This window comes from Ptychodera flava, chromosome 18, assembly GCF_041260155.1.
Source record: "Ptychodera flava strain L36383 chromosome 18, AS_Pfla_20210202, whole genome shotgun sequence".
NCBI lineage: Eukaryota > Metazoa > Hemichordata > Enteropneusta > Ptychoderidae > Ptychodera > Ptychodera flava.
The window spans coordinates 6969079-6990976 of record NC_091945.1 but is presented as its reverse complement, the minus strand read 5'-3'; the positions used below and the strand labels follow the sequence as shown (position 1 = coordinate 6990976).

At 36.7% G+C, this 21898-nt stretch overlaps 2 protein-coding genes across 3 annotated transcripts in view; both read left to right on the top strand.

Annotated features, from left to right (window-relative positions):
* The window catches only part of LOC139116737 (leishmanolysin-like peptidase), a 114892-nt gene that overhangs the window by 85766 nt on the left and 7228 nt on the right, over positions 1–21898 (top strand). The window lies entirely within an intron of this gene.
* On the top strand, positions 38–11439 carry LOC139116743 (chromobox protein homolog 1-like). The gene is given in 7 exon segments (XM_070679374.1): positions 38–185; positions 574–692; positions 3291–3465; positions 5813–5966; positions 8219–8322; positions 9336–9418; positions 9421–11439. Coding segments are annotated over 6 exon segments (618 nt in total). The 5' UTR covers positions 38–185; positions 574–685; the 3' UTR covers positions 9516–11439.

Sequence of the window (21898 nt, the reverse complement as noted above, 5' to 3'; positions counted from 1 at the left end):
GTAATAAGTAGAAATACTCTGAAACTTATGATTGAATTTATTCAAGTCATCTTTGCATCAACTTGCCAAGGGGGCGCGCCAAGAAACTGAAGAACCCGGATGATGTCACTGCGTTTGCGCATAGGCAGCTTTCCCGCGATTTGTAAGCCATCTTTCAAACCAGACTTCAATACAAACTACTTCAGGTGAGTGTAGAAAACATTGGAAATACATAACATATGCAATTTTCTACTCTCTAAATGGCAATAATGCTATTTATGAAGCTACACATATTTCAAGTTAAAGTTGATCTTGTTCATATAAACAGAGGTGTTTTTTGGAACTCTTTCAAAATGGCTGCTGTATTTTCTGTGTACACCGACGCTGCATCTGAAATCCTTTGTTTTGCCAACTGTCGTGACAGATATATCAAGATGTAACCCTCCCACCGTAGCTCTAAAATTTATCATTCTACACGGACTCTGTCAATATGTTCACGGCTCTAAATTCAAGGCGTCATTGCATCAAGCATTCTCGGAAACTACTAGTTGTAGAGTTAAGATCTTATTTGCATGTGGCGTGTTCTTCACGCAGCACGCTACGTTTGTATATTTCACAGTGGACGTCAACTATTCAAGAACATAGTGAATTCCAGTTTGCTTGCTCGAGACGCCTGCAAAAATAAATACTACTGCCACTTTTCTATATGATGGGTATGTTACGTGTACTTTTCTTCGGACTTTAAATTTGGAGACACAGCTTTGCTCATCTGCATCTGCTAATAGCTAAGTTCACCAATTTGCATACGTAATGAGCCTTGGCATCCAGGAAGGGATCCTCATTTCAATTGTCAGTGTCGCTTGTCATATAACGTAAAAAGCCAAAAATGCTTGATAAAATTGTTCTATTTTGAATCAGAAGAACTCAAATATAATATACACCAGTTTTAGTTAATACTTGTAAAGATTGCAAAAAATTGAAAGTTGAAGCATAGGTAAAGCTCAGCTCATATATTTAAAACAAGCATTGGGATGGAGAAAGCTGCTTTGCGTATATGCAGTTTTAATGTTTCTTTTTATGTTTATTAAAAACTCACATTGACAGAGGACAGGTAAGGTGTTCATGAATTTTCTCTGAGTAGTAGCTGATAGGATAGGATTGCAAAATTATGTCAAGATTGTATAAATGTAATTCATCTTTCACAAATCAAAAAGTTTCCATATTTTATGATTGAATGTTGTTTTAAATGCTGGCAATAAAATCATAAAATATGCAAAATTTGTGCATTTGCTGTCATGAAGTACATCAGTTGTCACACTAACAATTTGTAATTTATATTTGAGACTTCATGTAAAATGTATTTTCTGTCATGACTCAATTTGTGTGGCTCTGGTGGTAGTTTGCAACTGCATTCTCGCTCTCTTATCAAGCTGAAGTCAAGCAATTTCTTGTCTTACATAGTAATACATCAGAAATGAAAGGAAATAAGGTTATATAGGTTGCTGTTGTGTGATATCTTTTTTAACCCTTTCACCACCATGGTTTGTCCTAAATCCATTGTTTTCTATGGTGAAGTTGGACCTGTATACAGGGAACTGGGGGTGAAAGAGTTAAAAAGTGCACACAATAGTAACATACTCAAGGCAATTAAGTGTTAAAGTGCTATAAACTCCTATGTCTAAGATAGTCTGGGGAGATGAATTAAAAATTCCACAATTTCAGGATAAAAGCTAGATTATATGTTCACTAATTTGATTCACCAAGGATTGTTTGTTAGGTATTTAGCATGGTATCAAGGCAAGGTTGTGATGGTATCACTTGGATCTTGTGATTATTCATCGTGTGTTGGGTCGATGTAGCATACAGGCACAAAACGTTTGTGGTTACTACGTGGAAGAAATAATTAAACCATTGGAGTAATAAACATTTTTAATGAACGTAAACTTCTAAGTAGTATGAAGATGGTTATGTGTACATTGTGTTCACACGACCATCTTAAGAAAAATTATCTCTCACAACGCTAAAATGATATTAATTATTGTTTATCATGGGCTATATATGTCACTATGTGTGATAAGCATGACTTTAGCAGTTTGTGTTGTTTTAAAGGACATCACCTGATCAAAAACCATTTATTTAAAGGGACAAAGTCATTTATCTTTTCAAATTATGTTATGTTGATTTCATGTGAGAATTATTTTGTTCTGCGTACTTAAACATGTTGTATTATCATTCATGAGAACTCTACCCATATCTTAAGAACATATTAATGTCAATATGCTGATGATGTAATTTCTGGTATGCACCATAGATTATGTCATCAAAGCATTCATTGTCATATCGTGATACAGGGAGAGAGTTAAGTTCTGATGACTGACCATTTCAGTGAGCAGAAAACATGAATATACAATAATCACTTACAAGGAACTAAAATAACCCAAGCAATATCAAAGACAGTGACTGTATCCCTTTAATGCAACATAAATTCTAAAAATGTATTTCTGTATGTGCCAGGCATTTTTGAATTCCACCTTTCATGAAATATTAATGAAAGGAATGTGAAATCATTGTTCTTGATTTTTCCTTCTGCCTTACATTTTGTAAAAATATAAACTTCAAACATGATGTGTATGTAGGTTGTGGTTATGTTTTGGCCCTTAAGTTAGCATGTGCCCTGAAAGTGAAAGGCTTAAACTTTTGCTCAAAATTTCCTCAGTAAAACCAAATCAAGAATAAACATCAGGGGTAACCGTGCAAATTTTGGTAACAGGGAAACAAATCAGCTAACCTTTTCCAATATTTGAAATTCAAGATGGCTCATTGGAAAAAATGTAATTTTTGATATGGAAAATGAACAACAGTGGAAATTTTTCTTTCTCCAAGAGCCTTAAAATGGGCCTTAAGAAGTAGTAGACCAGATAAACACTATAAAAATTTGAGTCTGAATATTAGTAGCTGAGGCACATTCTACCTTAAAGGTATACTGTCACCTGTTCCAATTTTGCCACAGTTACCATGGAAAGAAAATCTAACCAATCACAGATTTTAAGCGGGTGGCCGCTTTTTAAAAACAGCGCCCTCACATAGGCATTTTGAATACCAAGGAACGCCCCTTTGACCATATATGGGCATATTTAGATTACAGGTGACTGTATACCTTTAATGACAGTGCATTTCAAGGCAAATGAAAGGCTTTTTCAAGCACTTAGTCTTATTTCAGAGGACTTCAAATGAATCGTGTGTTCATGTCTGTATAGTCCAATGTTCTACCACGAACTTCAATCTGCATATGGTGATGTTTTATTGCACAGCGTCAGCCATGGGAAAAAGTAAAACAAAGAGTAAGAAGGAAGAGGAACCCGTTGAGGAAGTTGCTGGGGAGGCAGAGGAAGAAGAGGAGGAGGAATATCAAGTTGAAAAAGTTGTTGATAAAAGAATAAAAGGAGGAAAAGTAGAATACCTCCTCAAATGGAAGGGTTACTCTGAGTAAGTATCACTTCTGACTTGCGACAGTGACTTCAACAACATTTCTGGTAAAGAGTAGCTGGAAGAGAGACTGTGTATTTTTATTTTAAAGGATGTTTAAATGACATTGCAAGTCAGTGGTCATAACTTTGGAAAGTTTTCCCCATGCAGGATTACAGAGCAATGTTTCAAAAACAGGGAACATATCAAGTGTGTTTTGTGTATCTAATACTGGAGTTTCACACATTCACCAGATACGTGGATTTTATAAAATCTATCAGACAATTGTGTGAATGCGTGAAACTCGAGTAGTAGGTACCAAACCGATGTTTTTGTTAAAGCCGGTATCCCGGTAAATGTTACCAGTGTTCCCCAGTCATTTTACCGGGGTTCCCCTTGGTATATCAATGTAATCAGATTAGGGGACAGCTGAAATGTCACCGGGGTTCCCAAATTTATACCAATATTCCCAAACCTTAGCAAAAACACTGCTAACGTACTTGATGTGTGTAACTGGACTATGTATTAAGAGGTTATTACCCAATATTGCCTGTTCTTGTGTTGTATCAGCATTCTTGTCAATTGTGCTGCATTAGACACTTGTCTAACGCAGCACAAATGACACTGAACTTATACGATGCGCACAGTACTAGAGACATCCCATGATTCATTTTGATTGTACCATTTGAGATTCTTCACAGAAGTCAACCATGCTTCCCATGTGCAGACAAATTCATAGACTAGTTTTAATAATTCTGAAAACATACTTTTAAGCACACCATTCTGCCCAATTCTCATTTTAAAAGACTGGAGTGATATAAAGAATCACTGTGACTTTTGAACAAGGTACAATTCTTGCAGCTATGCTCTGAACATGTTGAATCTGATTAATTGAAAAGGATATTGATTTTTCCCCATCAAAATGACAAAAGAAATTTACATACTATCTTCGCTCAGAGAATGACCTCTGCAGTTTGTGATAACTTCCTTCCCAAACGTATTGCATTTGGTAGTACCTGCAGAATGTGACTTTTATTGTATTAATAATTTTATCTAACCCTACTTTTACAGATAATATTATTTAGATGCTTCACATTATTGTTATCAGTCTTGTAGAAAAAGTCTAGGGAAAAGTAACCTTCGTGGTACAAGTCAGTTCTTGGGTAATTTTATGTACTGTGCAAGGCAAGGAATGGGGTCATTGAGTAGTAACTGATTTACCATACACCCATGCCCAGAATTTAACAAATAACAAGAAACTCTTTAAATTTTTAGGCTTTCTCATATTTTTGCCATGCGCATAGATATGGAAATATTTATGTAAACAGGCTTCATTCTTGAACTATACAATGTCTTTCCACAAAAATCACTGTCATTCATGACAAGATCTGCTATATCTCAATGAACACCATAAAAAAGGTAACAGTACTCAAAAAAGTCGTACAGGAAGAACATTTGATTATGCAATATGCTATTACAATCGTTACCAATCAAAACTCTCCTCTGCCTCAAAACTCTCCCAATTTTGATTTCACCCAATCGCCATACGGAGGGAGAGAGGTGGCCATGTCAATAGTTGTGTGAACAATGTTACTTTAACGCCACGTGATCACTGCTTGTTTGGAGGTAGATTGTGCAAACAGTGAAATGTTTGCTAGAGCTTGTCGAAAACTGACAAAAAGCTGAATAGAATAACCATAGGATAGCAAGATTCCGCTTAGTATTCCCTTATTCAGCCACAGGCAATATCCTTCATCTTCAGAACTTTTCAAATATTCATCCTGGCAACATCATATCGTATGTTGAGAGTGGTGGCCACTTTGTGTGTTTACTTTCTTTCAAGTCGCAAAATGTAGTTCACAAACACTCCATACATAACTGACGATCTTGCATATCTCGACTTTTACCATAAATAATCACGGCTGACATTTTACAGTAAATGTCACCAGCATGTAGCAATGTGGGCATGGGTATATGATGCTACAAGGTTTTGCTACATGTATTTATTGTATGATATGAGTCTTAATATTATCCAGACTTGCCACTTGGTGGCTATTCTGTTGAGATTTTTTTCATTTTTTAGGCCATTTAGTGGACTTGTCTGAACAGATGGATTGCAATGTTGGTATAAGGATGATGTACTACAATGTGCATGCCAATAGGTTAAAGCGGGAATTCAAAGGGACCATGGTACAGACAAAATCATGTGTCCTTACAGAAATAGGTGTATTAAAGCCCCAATCTCTTGCAGCGTTTACAAGCTATATGCTGTCCAGGTCACTCTATCAAGGAAAAGACACTAAAACAGTTGCTTAGTGGGAACTGTGTCATCCAAAATTACTTATGTTCAACTTTTGTGTCTTCTTAGTGCTGAAAATACGTGGGAACCAAAAGAAAATCTTGACTGTCCAGATCTCATTGGCGAATACGAAGAAAGAGACAAAAAGGTTAAAGAAACTAAAAGGAAATCCACAGTAAATGGTTCAGAAGAAACAAAAAAGAAAAAGCACAAAAAAGACACAGTAAGTAATAAGGTATCCAAAAGCTTGACCACGGCTATTGTTATTAACCCTTTCATCCCCATTTCTCTGTGTAGAGGTCCATCTTTGCCATAGGAAGGAATAGGATTGGGATAAACCATGGCAGTTGAAGGGTTAACACTTATTGTTTTGAGTGTGTGAAAGTTGCAGGATTTTTTATATTGCATACAGTATTGAAAATGTTAAAATTTATTTTCTACCCAAATATCAAGTTTCATTTTCAAGTTGAAGTTCCCAATGATCTTATTTGTGTAAAGTCTGAAAAGGGTCTTATAAGCATTTGAACTGTAATTACTGTGCATTATCACCAGTTAAAAATCTTCAAATGAAAAAAGCCTCAGCATATGTTGCCTTCTGATAGTTTGTCATTGAGTGAATAAATTAACCCTCTGAGTGCCAAAGTCAATTTTTTCTTTCATCTGTATAAAATATGAACCAGTTAATTTTTTTCAGATTTTTCCCAAAATTTTGATCAAAAACTATAGCTAATGAAAAGCGATCTCCATTTGGTCCAAAATTATCAAAAAATTACGGAATAAATCAAAAAAATTCATAAAATGTTGCACTACAGATTTGGTGGGAAAAAATTACAGCACTCAAAGGGATGCTACTTTCTGTTATTTTACAGTATGCAGCTTGTCAACTCAGTCTCTATATGTACACTGTACAAGTACATGCATTGTGACTGTTGACAAGGCAGTGTTCGCGCTACCGCTCGCCAGACGGCAAAATGGCGAATTGATTCACTCATTGGCGACTCAGCCGGTCAGAACAATCGCCAGACTGGCGACGCAAAATTTGCACGTTCGGTCACTTTGTTCTACCATGGATATACGATGTTCTGTTGCATTGCGGTGTTTGTTTTACTTCTTGGGAAGTCTTTCACCATAGTACTACCGTACTCATCTAAGTATAAGCCCCGCCACTGTTTTCAGAGTATAATGGGTCGTACAAGTTGGTAAAATTACTTTTCAGATCAAAGAAACTAATGGGACATCGAAGTTCCCGTGATAGTATCGTGAGGAAAATGGCGCGTATACATGTACTTGTGCCCTCCGAAATGTCCCCGTTACTAGTAAATAGAATAGTCCCACTTCAGTGACGTCCGCCATTGTTCACGTTCACGCTGTCCTGTTTCCCCGGGAGGTTGTCATAGTCAATACATGCAATTTCAGTTGTTTTCAGCGATCATCCTTTCATCTGTGAAGAGCTTTTACCGGTGACCATTACAATTTTCACTGCTCTGCTGTTGTTTTCACAAGACACGGACCGTTTGATCTTGGAAAGTAGAGTTGCTTTTACGTGCAGCCAATGCACATGCCAGTTCACTGGTTCAAACCATGCTCTTGAACGTGAACGGCAGCATACATGATGTCTTTGTTTCTCGTTTATATTTTATTTCAAGGTATGATTCAAGCTGAAATGTCACCAAAATGTCACTTTTATAGCGAGGGATTGTGCAAACCAGTTTGATTTGAAACAGCTTTGTAAAACACTGTTTACTTAGCTCGGAAATTGTTACTGAGTTTTGCTGTCTTTTGGCCATGCACGGACGTGTATCAGTATCAGTACTAGTGATCATGGCATGCCATGCCACGTTCATGAAGATCTTGAGGATGTTTCTCTTTTCTGTATTTTTTTGTACTTCAAAGTTCAAGTGGTGATCAATGGTCATGCATGAGTTTTGCTACGAAGCATTCTTTTTATTGAACTATTAAAGCAGCACTGAGGATACATATGATGATGAGAAAGTGGCAGACTTCTGAAATATTTGGTTATGATTACTCTTGAGTGTTTAATGATATCACCTTTGACCCTTCGAGATGAATGTGTGTGACCCTTGACCTCACCTCTCAAAAGAAAATCTGACTACTTGTGTTCACACTGTATTAGCCAAAAAGGCTAATCAGCTTGAGTAGCCAGAGCAAACCCTGCAAGGGAAATATTAATCTTGGCTTAAATTATGTAAACTATAACTGCACTTCACATGCATACCAGCTTTGTTGGCGAGCTGAATAGTGGATGTTTCCAGCATCCTTTGGTGAGTAGAACAAGAACTTGTTGTGGACATATAGAACAAAATTTGTGAAAAATTATCAAGCTTATAGCTTTCATTCTAAAGTAGAATATGGGCAGACATTAAAGGAAGCCAGACAGAGATTAATAGTTGGGAATAAATTCCTATAATAACAACTCTCATTTGTTTCCATGTCAATCTCTTTTAACTTGTCCAGAGCAGAGATGATTCCGGATTGAGGGGATTTGCCAGGCGTTTAGATCCAGAGAGGATAATTGGGGCCACAGATTCAAATGGAGAACTCATGTTTCTCATGAAATGGTAAGATTTGAATTTATTCTGTAACAGAGGAGATTCTGAAGACTAAGTGCTTTTGTTAGACTCTGACTTTTCTGCCATCCTCTGGTACAACTACATTGATGTATGAAAAGACACTGTAGTATTATGTGTATTGTGTGGGCTTGATACACCATACCTTTAATGACTCGGTAGATGGGGAAGAGATAGGTGTGGTAAGATAACAGATTATTTCACTTAATACATGGAAGTCTTTGCAGTGTGAAAATGTCCATCAAGGATTATTTACAGAGAAGAAATATTAAATTATAAATATTCAATAGTAGAGTAATGTGCAGTAGATGTATTTACTAAAGGGTGTTCATAGTTTCCATATGCCTAAACGAAATCACTGCTTGAAAATAATATGATAGTATACTAATGACAGGTGACCTGAGTTCACATTAAGAGTACAGCATCTTTTACCTCCATAATGCACTATAAGTTTTCAGTTTTGATGTATGGATGGCAGATTTGCACAGGGACACAGCACATAAGATGCGTTGGCCTTTGTAATTTATTACATGCCTTGATGTTAGTGCAAATCAGTGCACTGATTTGAATAGGAACATCCAGGGAGTCAGTAGGCCATGTGAACGATGTACTGACCGGTTTCCTTAGTTACCTAATCCAGTTAAGCCCTTTGATATTTTTGACGGCAAATTTTCCATAAGCGCACTGCTATTTTGACTTTGTAAAATCTGTTTGATGCTGGTAGATAATAGTAAACTCATATGAGAATGCCCTGCATGTAACTAAGTGTCATATAGTGTTAACTGTGAAGAAGCATGTTATAAAAATATTATTGCCTGAATACATGGGTTAATTAGCCCTTGCAGCAGGAGACAATTTGCCCTCAAGGCGTCAGGCAAATTGTCATCTACTCTCTGGTACATAAACCCATGTATTCAGGCAATAATATATAATATCTTTTTTACACTTCCGTGGAACACAAATTTTGTCATATTTTCTATCTTTGTTTCCCGTACACTCAACAGGAAGGGAAGCGATGAAGCGGATCTTGTACCAGCAAAGGAAGCCAACGTTAAATGTCCTCAGATTGTGATTTCGTTTTATGAAGAAGCCTTACATGGCACTCCTATAACAACGACGAAGATGAAGGGGAGAAACACTGTTTGATTCTTGATTTCCCGTTATTTTTTATAAAACACATATAAAAATAGATTAGTTTGGAAAAAAAATCCGATGGAATAATGTTGAGATGTCTACCTGCCATCAAATTCATTTTAAAACGGTTTCAACGTGAGGCCATCCACTATTGGCACTGTGGTGTTCTGAAGTTCTGTGGACAAGTGAGAGGAATAGTTTGCCAAGTATCTCTGCTAGACACTGATCCTGTCATTTGCAAGAACGGTTCAACATTCCCAGAGAGAGAGATGCAAGACTCTTGGAATTTTCCATTCATCTGTTGCCAGGTTTCACAGTCATGCCACTCATCAGGTAGATTAATCAACAGTTGTTGGCAAACGTGACGTTTCATATCCATTGGTTGATAAAATTTAAAATATGTCCCTTTTTGTTGTCTCCACTCTTATTCAGTACCATCTTGTGATTCAGTTTGTTTAGAAAGATCAGGGTCGGTTCTTAAAATGTAAAACCTCTTTCCCCCAATAATAACAATTTTTTATCATTTTTGAGGGGGGGGAGTGAGTGTCCATATATGCTGTACTTTTTAAGGTCATTTCATCAGGGGATTCAGCCAAACGATACAGACCCAGAAGTATGGTATTTTCATGAGATAAACAGAAGTGTACAAATTATTATTATACAAGTTGTGCTTAGTCTGTGAGAGAGAATCCAGTGTCAAGATTAAGTATTTCCAAGTATGCTAGTTTTCCGGCTTCAAGATGGTATATAAATGTACAGTGTTAAGACCATCCATAAGGTAGCAAGTTTTAAGCTCAAACGTGTTTCCAGTGTTCCCTGTCTCTTGATAAGAAAGGTTGATATTTTTGCCTGTGTGATTGAGTTACTCTTTCGTAGGACGTTTTTAAATGAAAAGATTTGATAATCATGATCCGTTTCAATTCTCGTTGACCGAAAACTTCTATATTTCCAGATTCCTTCCCATAGTCATTGATTGAGTACTGTAGTATTTTTGTATCTTTTCCCGAGAAGGTTGGATTTCATCAGCTTTTCTTCAATTTACGCTCCTATTTTTCGTGCTGTTTTCTGGAACGTTGCTTGAGTATGGTATATCCAAGTATAACACAATGTTCACTTTCAGTGAACCAAAATTTGCACATGTTACAATATAACTCCCCCTTTTATATATAAACATTCTGAGGTCATTTTCACAATGTCCCACAAGTGCAGAAAAGTAGTTCCAGGGTGGATTTGTCTTTTAGCTTTTTGTTGGAATTTCATTGTTTCACGTGCTTTGCAAGACGACTGCCTGAAAAAATACTTACATTCTTTTTCTTGTCTTTGTTCTTTGTAAATGTTGGAGTCCCTGTGTAAAATGAAGACATTTGGGGACCGTTATTGTGCCTGGTATCCAAACTGCCCAACTTCCATCACCATGTCAATGAAATGTGCATTGTTCTTTCAAATATTTGACATATTTGTCGGTTCCATTTGTTGGCATCTCAAATGAATGATTGTGCAAAGATTTGCCATCACTGTAATTTATTTTGTCGTTTTGTTACCATTTTCTCAGTGTCTTTGCAAATGCTTACCGTAAGTGAACGAGAGAGAATCTTAAAGATTGATTTTTGATCTTGAGTAGAAATAATCAGGTGGAGATAAAGAAATGTGCTTCAGATTGATACTTTGACAAATTTTTATCTATCAACTACAGTCGACGTGAGAAAAGTTCTGGTAATATTAACATCATCATGCCTTATAAATTGGAATTGTAAAGATCAGCTTTGTTTCATTGACATAGTGAGAGAGAGAATGTCTGAACTTTGAAGGAAATGAGTATTGTTGTATGAGTGTGTATGTATTGAAGTGGCAGCGCTACCAGTTACTTCAGGCCTCCAAATGTCCCAATCCAGCCTTTTTACTGGCAATTTTATGCAGTACGTTCCTTGTAGATTAGTTCAAAGATTTTAATAAATGTATCCAGTGTAGAATGAAGTGGCTTTGGTCTAGTTTGTACCTTTTTTTTGGTCTCATGCGGAATTGCATTACAGCTGGTCACTGAGCTCAAGACATGATTGTAAGAAGCAGAACATGGATGTATGGACAAAAATCTTATATCTGTTTGTCTTTTGTACAAAATCATGTTGTAACAAATTGTTGTAGTAATCTTCTGCCTCTTAATTTATCACTTCTTTGAAATGATAACCCAAGACTAGCTTTGAAAGTTATCCAGACAGTGTATCAAAACATGAAGAACAAAGCGTCAAGTGCCCAAAAAATTCTCACATAATGGACAAACAGCACAGTGTGGACGGAATTACTATGACTTGATATTACTCTGGTCTGTCATATGAAATACAATGTGATGTCAGTCAATTGAAATCATGTAAAGATTGCAAATTCATCTAATCAATCAACTGCTATAGGTCTTGTTCAAATTTCACATATCTGCCAGAATAACTGACCATTTTGAAAGAGCAAACCAGCCAACCAATAGTGTAACCGATAGTGGCATAGCGATCTTCATCTGATTTTTATCCAAATGCGTAAAACTCGTTAGAACTCGGCTATGCATGTCATATTGGTAACTGATTGGCCTTTTTCAACTCTTGTTTGGCCCCAACCTGTTCTCAATGGTGAAAGAAATAGACCCCCTCTTCCACAGAGGCAGAGGTGAAAGAAAGATTTCATTCATTTGGTGCCTGAATGGATTTTCTTATAAACAGATGTGCAAAGCTGGCATAGCTAGTTTCTGAGTGAGGCATACCAGAGTAAGAGAAAAATATATGAACAGGATTTACATGGTGGTTTGCTTTTGAGGGGAGGGGGGGTGCTGGGCTGCTCAGACAATGAATTGAAAACAACATAATTTATATTTCCAGCTTGATATGGGTTGTCCTGGAATTTGTCTCCCCTTTTCCTCATCGTTGAGAAGTGGACAACTTTCTACCTTTGGATAAATTGGTGATTCTATTTAAAATGTAAATGAGGTATTCTGTAACTTGCCATTAGTCAAAAGGACAAGTCAGGTTTACTAGGATTTAATAGTATAAAAAATATATTGATATAATAGCTGGTTGCCAAAGGTGGCGGCAAGTGGCTCACTGATACGCATGCCTAACTGCAGTATGATAATATTTCTGACCACATAGTCATTGCCATTGTTATCCCATGATTCTTGTGATTTCGACATCGCACGTCACAGCTCAACTTCAATAGTTTTTAATTCAAGCAAGATATGCAAGCAAAGTTATTTTTTTATAAAACTACTAAATTAACTGAAAACAACGAAAATGAATTAAAACACTGATATAGTTTCATATGTGATGAAATATCACACCATTCAATTGCATCAAATGTGCAGGTGCTGCACTCTGGCAGCTGTCATGTGTCAATTCTTGTGTCGAGGGTCACGACCATGGCACAAAGTATATTGCAGCATGCTGAGTAGTTGGTCTTAAGCCAGCTGCTGCATATATAGCTAGTGAGCCTGTGAGGTATCAACACACGTGGCAAAGAGTGGTATCTTAAAAATATCTTTATTCACAACCCATCTACTATGAACAGTGGAATGTTCACTTTCTAGTAATAGCTGTGCGAGCTTATGGGTTCAGCCCTAGTGTGACATTAATAAAAGCGTTTGATATTTCATCAGGGCTGATGTTCCTTTCTACTCTGCACTAGAAAATTCACTGAATGTGTATGACTAATATTTGATATGGTTGTCGGCGTACTATATCAGACATGCCATAAACCACAATGTCAAGTCTAATTCATACACATTCAGGGATAAGTATTGCAGAGCAGAGAGGAAGCTCAACCCAAACATTAAAATGATATTTCTTGGACTTCACTGTTCACTTGGACTATTCACTCATTTAAAATTGAAAAAAAATGTGAATACTCATTTGTCATTTGATCTCACATCCTTCGTAATAACAATGCAGCAATTATGGCATCCATTTCTGTAATATGGAAGTGCAGTGTACACAACACTTTAAAAAATTCAAAGTTTGAAACCTATTGAATATATATTAACCTCCATTTGGCAATATTTTGTACCAACAGCTTGGAAAAAATGAAAATGTACTTTTTCTGGTAAAAATGACATGTAAATAATATGGACACCATTGACTAATGTTTACCCACATCAAGCTCTGCCACAAAGACACCTGCTGCGTTTCCAGACCAGTGATGGAGTGACCAATCGGCCCTGCCCATATCATTTTAAAGAGACATAAAGTGAAACCTGTCTAAACTGGAAACCTGTCTATACTGAACACCTTTTCTAGTCCCTTCCACATAGAATGCCTCTACAAGCCAAACATCTCTGTAAACCAAAGTTTTCTCAGTCCCTTTGGTGTTCGGTTTGGACAAGTTTTATGGTAGTAGACATTAAATAACAACAGTTGCATGTGTTTAAGGTAGTAATGCACCTTGAACGTGAAAGACAAATCATTTCATTTGCTCAAACTTTCCTCAATGGAACTTCTACCATTCTCTTCCCAAATCACAAATAAAAATCAGGGGTCACCATACAAACTAGAGGAACAAATTTCTAACATTTAATGATATTTGAAATTCAAAATGGCCGCTATTCCTATGTAAACTCAATGGAGGAAAATAAAATTTTCCATTTTCAAAAACCTAAGTAAAAATTTACTTACTCAAAGTGATGTAGATTATAGACCATGGGGTGATATAAGCATGCCCAAGGAAAGAAGATGTGCCTTGAAGCGGCAGCCATCAGTTCCTGGTTCTCACATAGTGGTTGTTGACATTGACTGTTTATGTTACTTCAAGTCCTTTGTTCTTCATTGAAAGATGAGCAGTTGGTCAATTTACCTCAGGATCAAGCTGATGAAAAGCTTCCCCTTTAATTTCAGTTGACATGCACCTTCGTACACTGAAAGATTGAGGATATGCTCTCTACGCTCCCCTCCTCTAAGGGGGGGGGGGAGGGGGAGTGTAGACAGTACCCTCAAGCTATGGATCTTTCAGTCTAGCACCTGCATTGATCTGATTAAAGTAACATAGAGGGATTAACTCCATTGCCTCCTCTCTGCTGCTGGATTAAACCCTTTTTGTACAAGTGACATGATGAGACTTTACCCTGTACATAATGCTTGTAATCTTGTTCGCACCTACTTGCATTAAATAGAACTTTCCAGCCTATGGTTTCAATAAAAGTGGAATCCAATGGCCATGTTTTTTATAATTGTTGCTTTGGAGTACTTCCGATAGTTTGTATAATTCACTTAGGTTTGTACTATGAGTGAAAAAAGATTCAGGGACAAACTGAAAAACTGAAATCATACATGACTTGGTAAATACTTTCATATAACACCAGCATAGTTAAATTCAGTATCTTTGAATTGTTTCACATCACAAAATGTGCCTAATGAAATAAGAAAATCCCTGAAGAAAGTCTCTTTACCCCTGACACTGCTGCAGGATCCTCTGAGGAACACAATATTATATTGTATCATGGCTGAATAATGCAAGCATTTTCTCAAATTTTAAGGATATATCAATTGTAAACATGAACTAAAACAGGGTAATTTATTTTGTTCAAACTCAATAAGGAGATAATCCAGGGTAACACAGTTGTAAGCATTCATCTATAGCTCCACAACACATTCAAGCTGCATTGATGGCAAAGACCACAGCACAAGTGGCTGTTGATAGTCTACATTGTTTCAAATACTAAAAATATGGCCACCGATATGGAAGTCAGGTACTGTGACTTAATCAGACTTCTTTCATCCACTTTTGAAATCTTAAAAGTCATTCAGGTATGTTAGAGCTCATTCTTCAAAACCAGACACTACAAGTTAGCTGGGTCTTCTCATCAACAATGACCTCTTGAAACATTAAATTTGAAGAGTTACACTGCAAAGTAGCAGTAATACTTTGACAGACTCTGTGACTTTGTTGAATCTAACATGTGCAAAGTGTATGTTTATATTTTATTTTCATTGAGTTTGAATCATAGTCACGTGTCAGAATCTTCATCAAATAAGCACTGCATGAGAATAAATATCATGCATAATACAATAACACCATGACCTTGGATTTAGCTGTCAGTTTATTGACATGATTCATTCTTGAATAACAGATATATATATAAATAACACAACAGATATAAACTTGTAATACAAAACCAACATCTATGTTTTCATTAAAGTTGATAATATAAGTTGGTTCCCTCATTTGCACCAAAACCAATTCACACCATACAATTTTGTCCCATACCATTTCGCATTAAACAACCTTGTTCCAAAACCTCCTTGCCCAAGGAGTCATGTTGCCCCAAAACCACGCCACTTAGCCCCAAACTATTGACAATAGGCAAGCTGAAAACAACCAACCACTACCATTGAATTTTTCATCACCTACCTATCATCCCAGGACTAAAGTCTTCAAATTGTACACATTTCAGGGAAATGCCATCAGGCAAATCGCACAAGGCACCTGAGTTGTAGCATTCAGTTGTTTTTCTAATTCTACCATTTATGGTTTTATGCAAGAATAAATAGTTAATCATAGCCAAAATGTCCTGAGACAGTAATGTTTCTAAGTTAGAGGTAGAAACAATGCTGTGATACATCGTGGCGTCGTTGCTTTAGGATGAGTATAGGTAGTATTATGATGTTATTATACTTTGGGCAAACTGGTTTTCGTATGAGGTAGAACTTGGGATGAGGGGGTTTTGGTACAAACAGTTTAGGGACAACGTTGTGTGGGTTGATCTGGTTTTGGTGCGAAGTGTCTAGACCCCTTCAAGTATCTTCTTTAAGACTAAGTAAAATTTACATCTGTCTCATTTCAGGAATGATGCATTGTGAGTGAAGGTTTAAAACATGATTAAATTCAGCTGCTTTGTGAGTTTATTTAAACTACACTTTTTCATGATTTTAAGTTACACAACCTTTATGATTTAAGTGCTCATGTAACCCATATTTTCCTACATGTAAGAATACAAGCGACCTAGCGGCCGATATAGCTCCGCTGTGTTTATGTAGAGAATAACTATTTTTGACACATGTTGATGAAGAAGGTGGAAATCTTTGATAGCTCAATGCAGTGGCCAGAAAAAAGTGGCTAAAATAAGCTGCAAAAATACACAATTGAAGATTTCATCATACTTTGAATATATCACATCGGATCATCCCTAGGAACATGTCAACCAAAGCTATCTGATGAGTAGTGTTTTGAGAATAAAATTTTCTGACCAAAAATGGCAACAATTGCCCCCAAAATAAAAATTGCAGATTTCATCATAATTTCAAAAGATCAAATTGAGTTCATCTATAGACACCTGTATACCAAATTTCAAAGCTGTTAGACCAGTACTTTTTGAGAAACACATATTTTGACCAAAAATGGGAAAAATTGCCCCAAAATTCAAAATTGCAGATTCATCATTATTTCAATACATATCATTTAGTTCATCTATGGAAACCTGTATACCAAATTTCAAAGCTATCAGATGAGCAGTTTTTGAAATACACATTTTTTGACCTAAAATTGCAGAAATTGCCCCAAAATTACAAAATCGCAGATTTCATCATAATTTCTACAAATATCATTAAGGTGATCTGTAGGAACCTGTATACTAAATTGCAAAGCTATCAGATGAGTAGTTTTGGCAATACACATTTTTTGACCAAAAATGGCAAAAATTGCCCCAAAATTACAAAATCGCAGATTTCATCATAATTTCTACAAATATCATTAAGGTGATCTGTAGGAACCTGTATACTAAATTGCAAAGCTATCAGATGAGTAGTTTTGGCAATACACATTTTTTGACCAAAAATGGCAAAAATTGCCCCAAAAATACAAAATTACAGATTTCATCAGAAATTCTATATATATTACTCAGTGCATCTATAGAAACCTGTATACCAAATTTCAAAACTATCAGACCAGTACTTTTTGAGAAATACATTTTTTGACCAAAAATGGCAAAAATTGCCTTAAAATGCAAATTTGCATATTTCTTCACAATTTGAACAAATCTGAAATAGATCATCCCTTGGGACATATGTACCAAATTTCAAAGCTATCTGACCGGTAGTTTCGAAGAAGAAGATTTTTAAAGATTTTTTTACCAAAAATGACAAAAATTGCCTTAAAAATACAAATATGCAAATTTCACCACGATTTGAACAAATCTGACTGAAGTCACCATAAGTAAACTGCATATTAAATTTCAAAGCAATCGGACAAGCGGTTTCAGAGAAGAAGATATTTTTACCAAAAACACCAAAAAATGCCCCAAAAATACAAATATGCAAATTTCACCACGATTTGAACAAACTTAAGTGAGGTCACCCCAAGTGAACCACATTTAAAATTTCAAAGCAATTGGACTTGCGGTTTCAGAGGAGAAGGCAATTGTTGACGGACGACGACGACGACGACGGACGACGGACGACGGACGACGACGGACGACGACGGAAAATCAACCTATTTGATAAGCTCCGCGTCGCTGACAGCGGAGCTAAAAAGCCAATGAAGCTCTTCAGTATCATACACTTCATATCTACACATTATGAATGATGTACAAAGATAAAAATTTCCAATGCTCAGCATAATGTTGAGTAAGTCTGAATTTTGCTCCTCTCCAATCCAGCTTTGAGATGTGTTTTTGTGACACACTGGTGTCATCGAAATGCAATAATTTACAGATCCTTGTCTTGCGCCATAATAAAGGCACCTGTATTCACTACGCAATATGTGAAGTATTACAGATGTATGACAGACTGCCTTGGTTGAAACCAGAATTCAACAAAACTATTGAATGGTGAAATAATGGGACAGTTGTCGTGTAATAACTTTGAGGAAACACACACTCACAATTTTTACTCGGCATTTGTTTTTTATGTTGTGTGTCATTACTTACCAGTAGAGTGGAAATGTAAATATCTGGTCATGATTTACATTAATTGGAAATTTAAAACTCTGTCTCATTATAACTAGCAATATCTTGAATAAATAAATTTGGTGTTTATATCTCATGAATTTCTGATATTATAACCATATCATATTCCAGATTAAACTTTGGAATAAGTGAAAATTCTGTAAAAAACAAGTGAAAAAATGCAAAAAAACAGATCAGACCCTGCTTTGAATTATACTACACATAGTTTACACTTGCTATGGACATAGAAGATATAGAATATTGATGCACTGGCAAAGTTCAATGATAACTTTAATAAAACTGCATATAACTTACAAAAAAGTTTTTGGAATGTCACTTCTACTTATCACAAACAGGAGAAATGCAGGTTCAATATTTTGTTGAATGTCCATTTCACTTCAACCATATCTCCAAATACAGGAGAAATGCAAAATAACTTCCTAATTCAAACTGTTTGGATCAGACGTCAAAGAGATGAATTATGAAATCAAATGAAACTTTTGCACTACAAAATGTGATCTACGGTACACAGTCACCAAAAACTCAGCATATTTGAACAGAAACTAGAAAGGTAGCATTAACTGCTTGGGAAGAAATGGATTTCAACATATATCACACTTTACTTTTGACATGGAATGAAAATATTGATCTTTTTCACATAACAATATTAATTTCTTATGTATTATTACACTGTTTGCTCAGCCAGCAGTATATAAGTACATGTAGTATATTTGCTTGGATATTACAAGATGAGAAAGTTAGCCAAAAAGTACAGAAGATTAATTCTATTAATTCAGCTTTCAAGATCATAAGCTTTCATGACATATTCCTTTGGGAAAAAACCAACTTTTTCCTTTGTTTCTCCAATCCACCATTTGTAGTCTTCAAATTCCTCCAGTGCATTGATGAGGTGGATGAATTCTCCTCGTTTAAAGTTGAGTTCATCATTTTTGGAAGATTTACAGTCCCACATTGCAACGTAAATGTTATTGTAATCATACTCCCAATTAGAACACTGCATGACAGAAACCGTCTTTGATTTGACAGTTTCAGCTACCTGTTTTGGTAGGATTTCTGTAGATGAGGCAGATTTGTTGGGTTGGGCAACCACTGGTTTCTCCTCTGGAATTGGTTGCACAGCAGTGCTACTGCCCTCTGGTGGTGCTGACACATCATCATAGACATCACCATCATCTTCTTCTATTGGCTGGACTGGTTCATGAGCAGCTAAAAAAACAAAAAAGGAACTCATCAAGATAGCTTGAAAAAATGATTGAAATTTGTTCTGTTTGTCCCAAAAACCTGAACTTGATTGCAGTCACAGTTATCATATCACTTCAAAAACACAATAAGCCGACCTGTAATGACATCTTCCAAAAATTGAAATCACTGATTTATACCTAATTTACACCAGATATCTCATGGTGCCTATAATCATCTGAATAGATGCAGATGATAATTTCTGGCCATTAATTTTTTAATGCCAACGGTCGATATTTGACGTGGCGACTGCGCGCGGATCGTGAGATATCAATAGAAACATGTCATTTCCCAAGTGTATTTTTCACATCCCGAAGTTTTACGATCATTTCTGATTATGACCCGAAATCCCCCGAAGGTTTGTTGTTGTGCTGATTGACGATATTCTAGGGAGTCCATAATGAGTTCGAATGACGCAATTAATTTATCTCCCACAGCGAAGACTTTATATACAGCATTATGCCTTTACCACAGGTAAGTTTTTTTTAAAACTTCTCCTTAATTTTTTCTCGTTTTCATTATTCTCAATCAGTTGTATTATATTTTTAACCAATACCACATAGATATAAGTTTTTACGTGTAAAATATTAGCCGCCTCTGATGACCACATTTTGTCGTCTGCCACACAATTACGCATGGTTTGATGCATAGCGGCCGCTGCATGGTATGCGTCTATGCATACCACGCGGCGGCCGCTCTATCGCAGCAACCACTCTATATCAACCGCAAGTAACTGTGCTAGTCACCTATGCGAATTCTTGTTGAATCAGCAAACTTTTTTTTTTTCGATTTTTTGCCGAGTCAGAGACTCGGCTTTCTCCCACGGGGCATGACCGATCACCGACACAAGTGGTACTGTGGCGTACAGCAGGGTCAGCGTACGCTCGTACTCCATAGCTTACTTGACAACGGCCCCAGTGCCGAACATTCGATGTTCGGAAGCTGAATTTAGGTGGGCGACCGGAATTCAAACTTTCACTTTTTTGAGGACATGTTTTTATCGATATCTCGCGATCCACACACAGTCACCACGTCAAATATCAACCGTTGGCATTAAAAAAATGTGTTTTAAAATGTTACCATGTGGGAGTCCCACTTTAATGAAACATTATTTTAAAGGGAAACCTAAGTCCAGCGACATTGACCGTTTATCCCTTCCAAAATCACCCTTGAGTAAAATGCAGCTCAAATTTGCAACATAATTGCACGCGCTGACGACTACGGCGCGACGAAAAGAGAAGTTCAAGTAGACGACATTTATGGAAATGAGTTCGGAATTCCATGGGCGCGAAAGGGCTCATGGGAGAAGCGTGCGTGTCGTCATCGGCGATACAGACGATTGTAGCTTGCAGCTGGAGGAGTACTGTGAACAGTTCAGCGCGTTCGTTAAGACGACCATGGAGAGTTCGGACAGCGTTATTTCTGACATCGAGTATTACTTTTCCCTGACTGAAATCAAACCATAGTAATTTGAACCTGTCGAAGATATGTAATAATTAGAAAGCATCTCAAAACATCGTTCATATCTTGGTTGTTTGCGTTTTGTGTATGGTTCCGCGGAGGGAGTCACTATGCTTGTACAGACCCCGAATGGATTGGAGAGACTGAGTGACCCTGCGATCCTTCAACGCTACGTTTCTAAAACAGAGTTTTCTGTATCAGTCGCTTAAAATTAATTTTTGGTTCGTGAATGATACGGAATGATTGACTGATTGTATGTGTTACCGTGTAAGTCGAGCTTGGCCAGATCTTTAAGGTTGCGAAATCTCCGATATGTATCAGAAAATATTTATTCGCGATTTGACAAATCTATTATAGTGTCGTCTGTTTTTCGAAGCTGGTGTCGAACTTAGGAAGTCGGACTTACTCAGATCTACAAAGTGATGAAATCGCCGATATAATGAATATTTGCCAGCTATTTAAAAAAAATGGTATCGTCTTAAAGCTTGTTGTAAGGAATGTGTTTCATACAAGACCAGCCCAAACTCCCAATGATTTCCGATATGTCCTCTGTTCAAGTCCCGATCGCCAAGTAAAAATGTTTACATGTAAAGAATGTAATTGTGCAAGGGCCTCCCGAGTCCCGATGATATCCGATCGGCCCTCTCGACGAAGTCCCGTGTGGACATTTAATGAAAAAAATGCTTTACATGTGAAAAATGTATTTCGTGCATTAATACATCTAATAATGTAAAACATTTTGTACAGTATTCTTGACTTCCGGCCATGGAGGCTATTTTTGAACTAAGAGTCGGGACAGGAAGA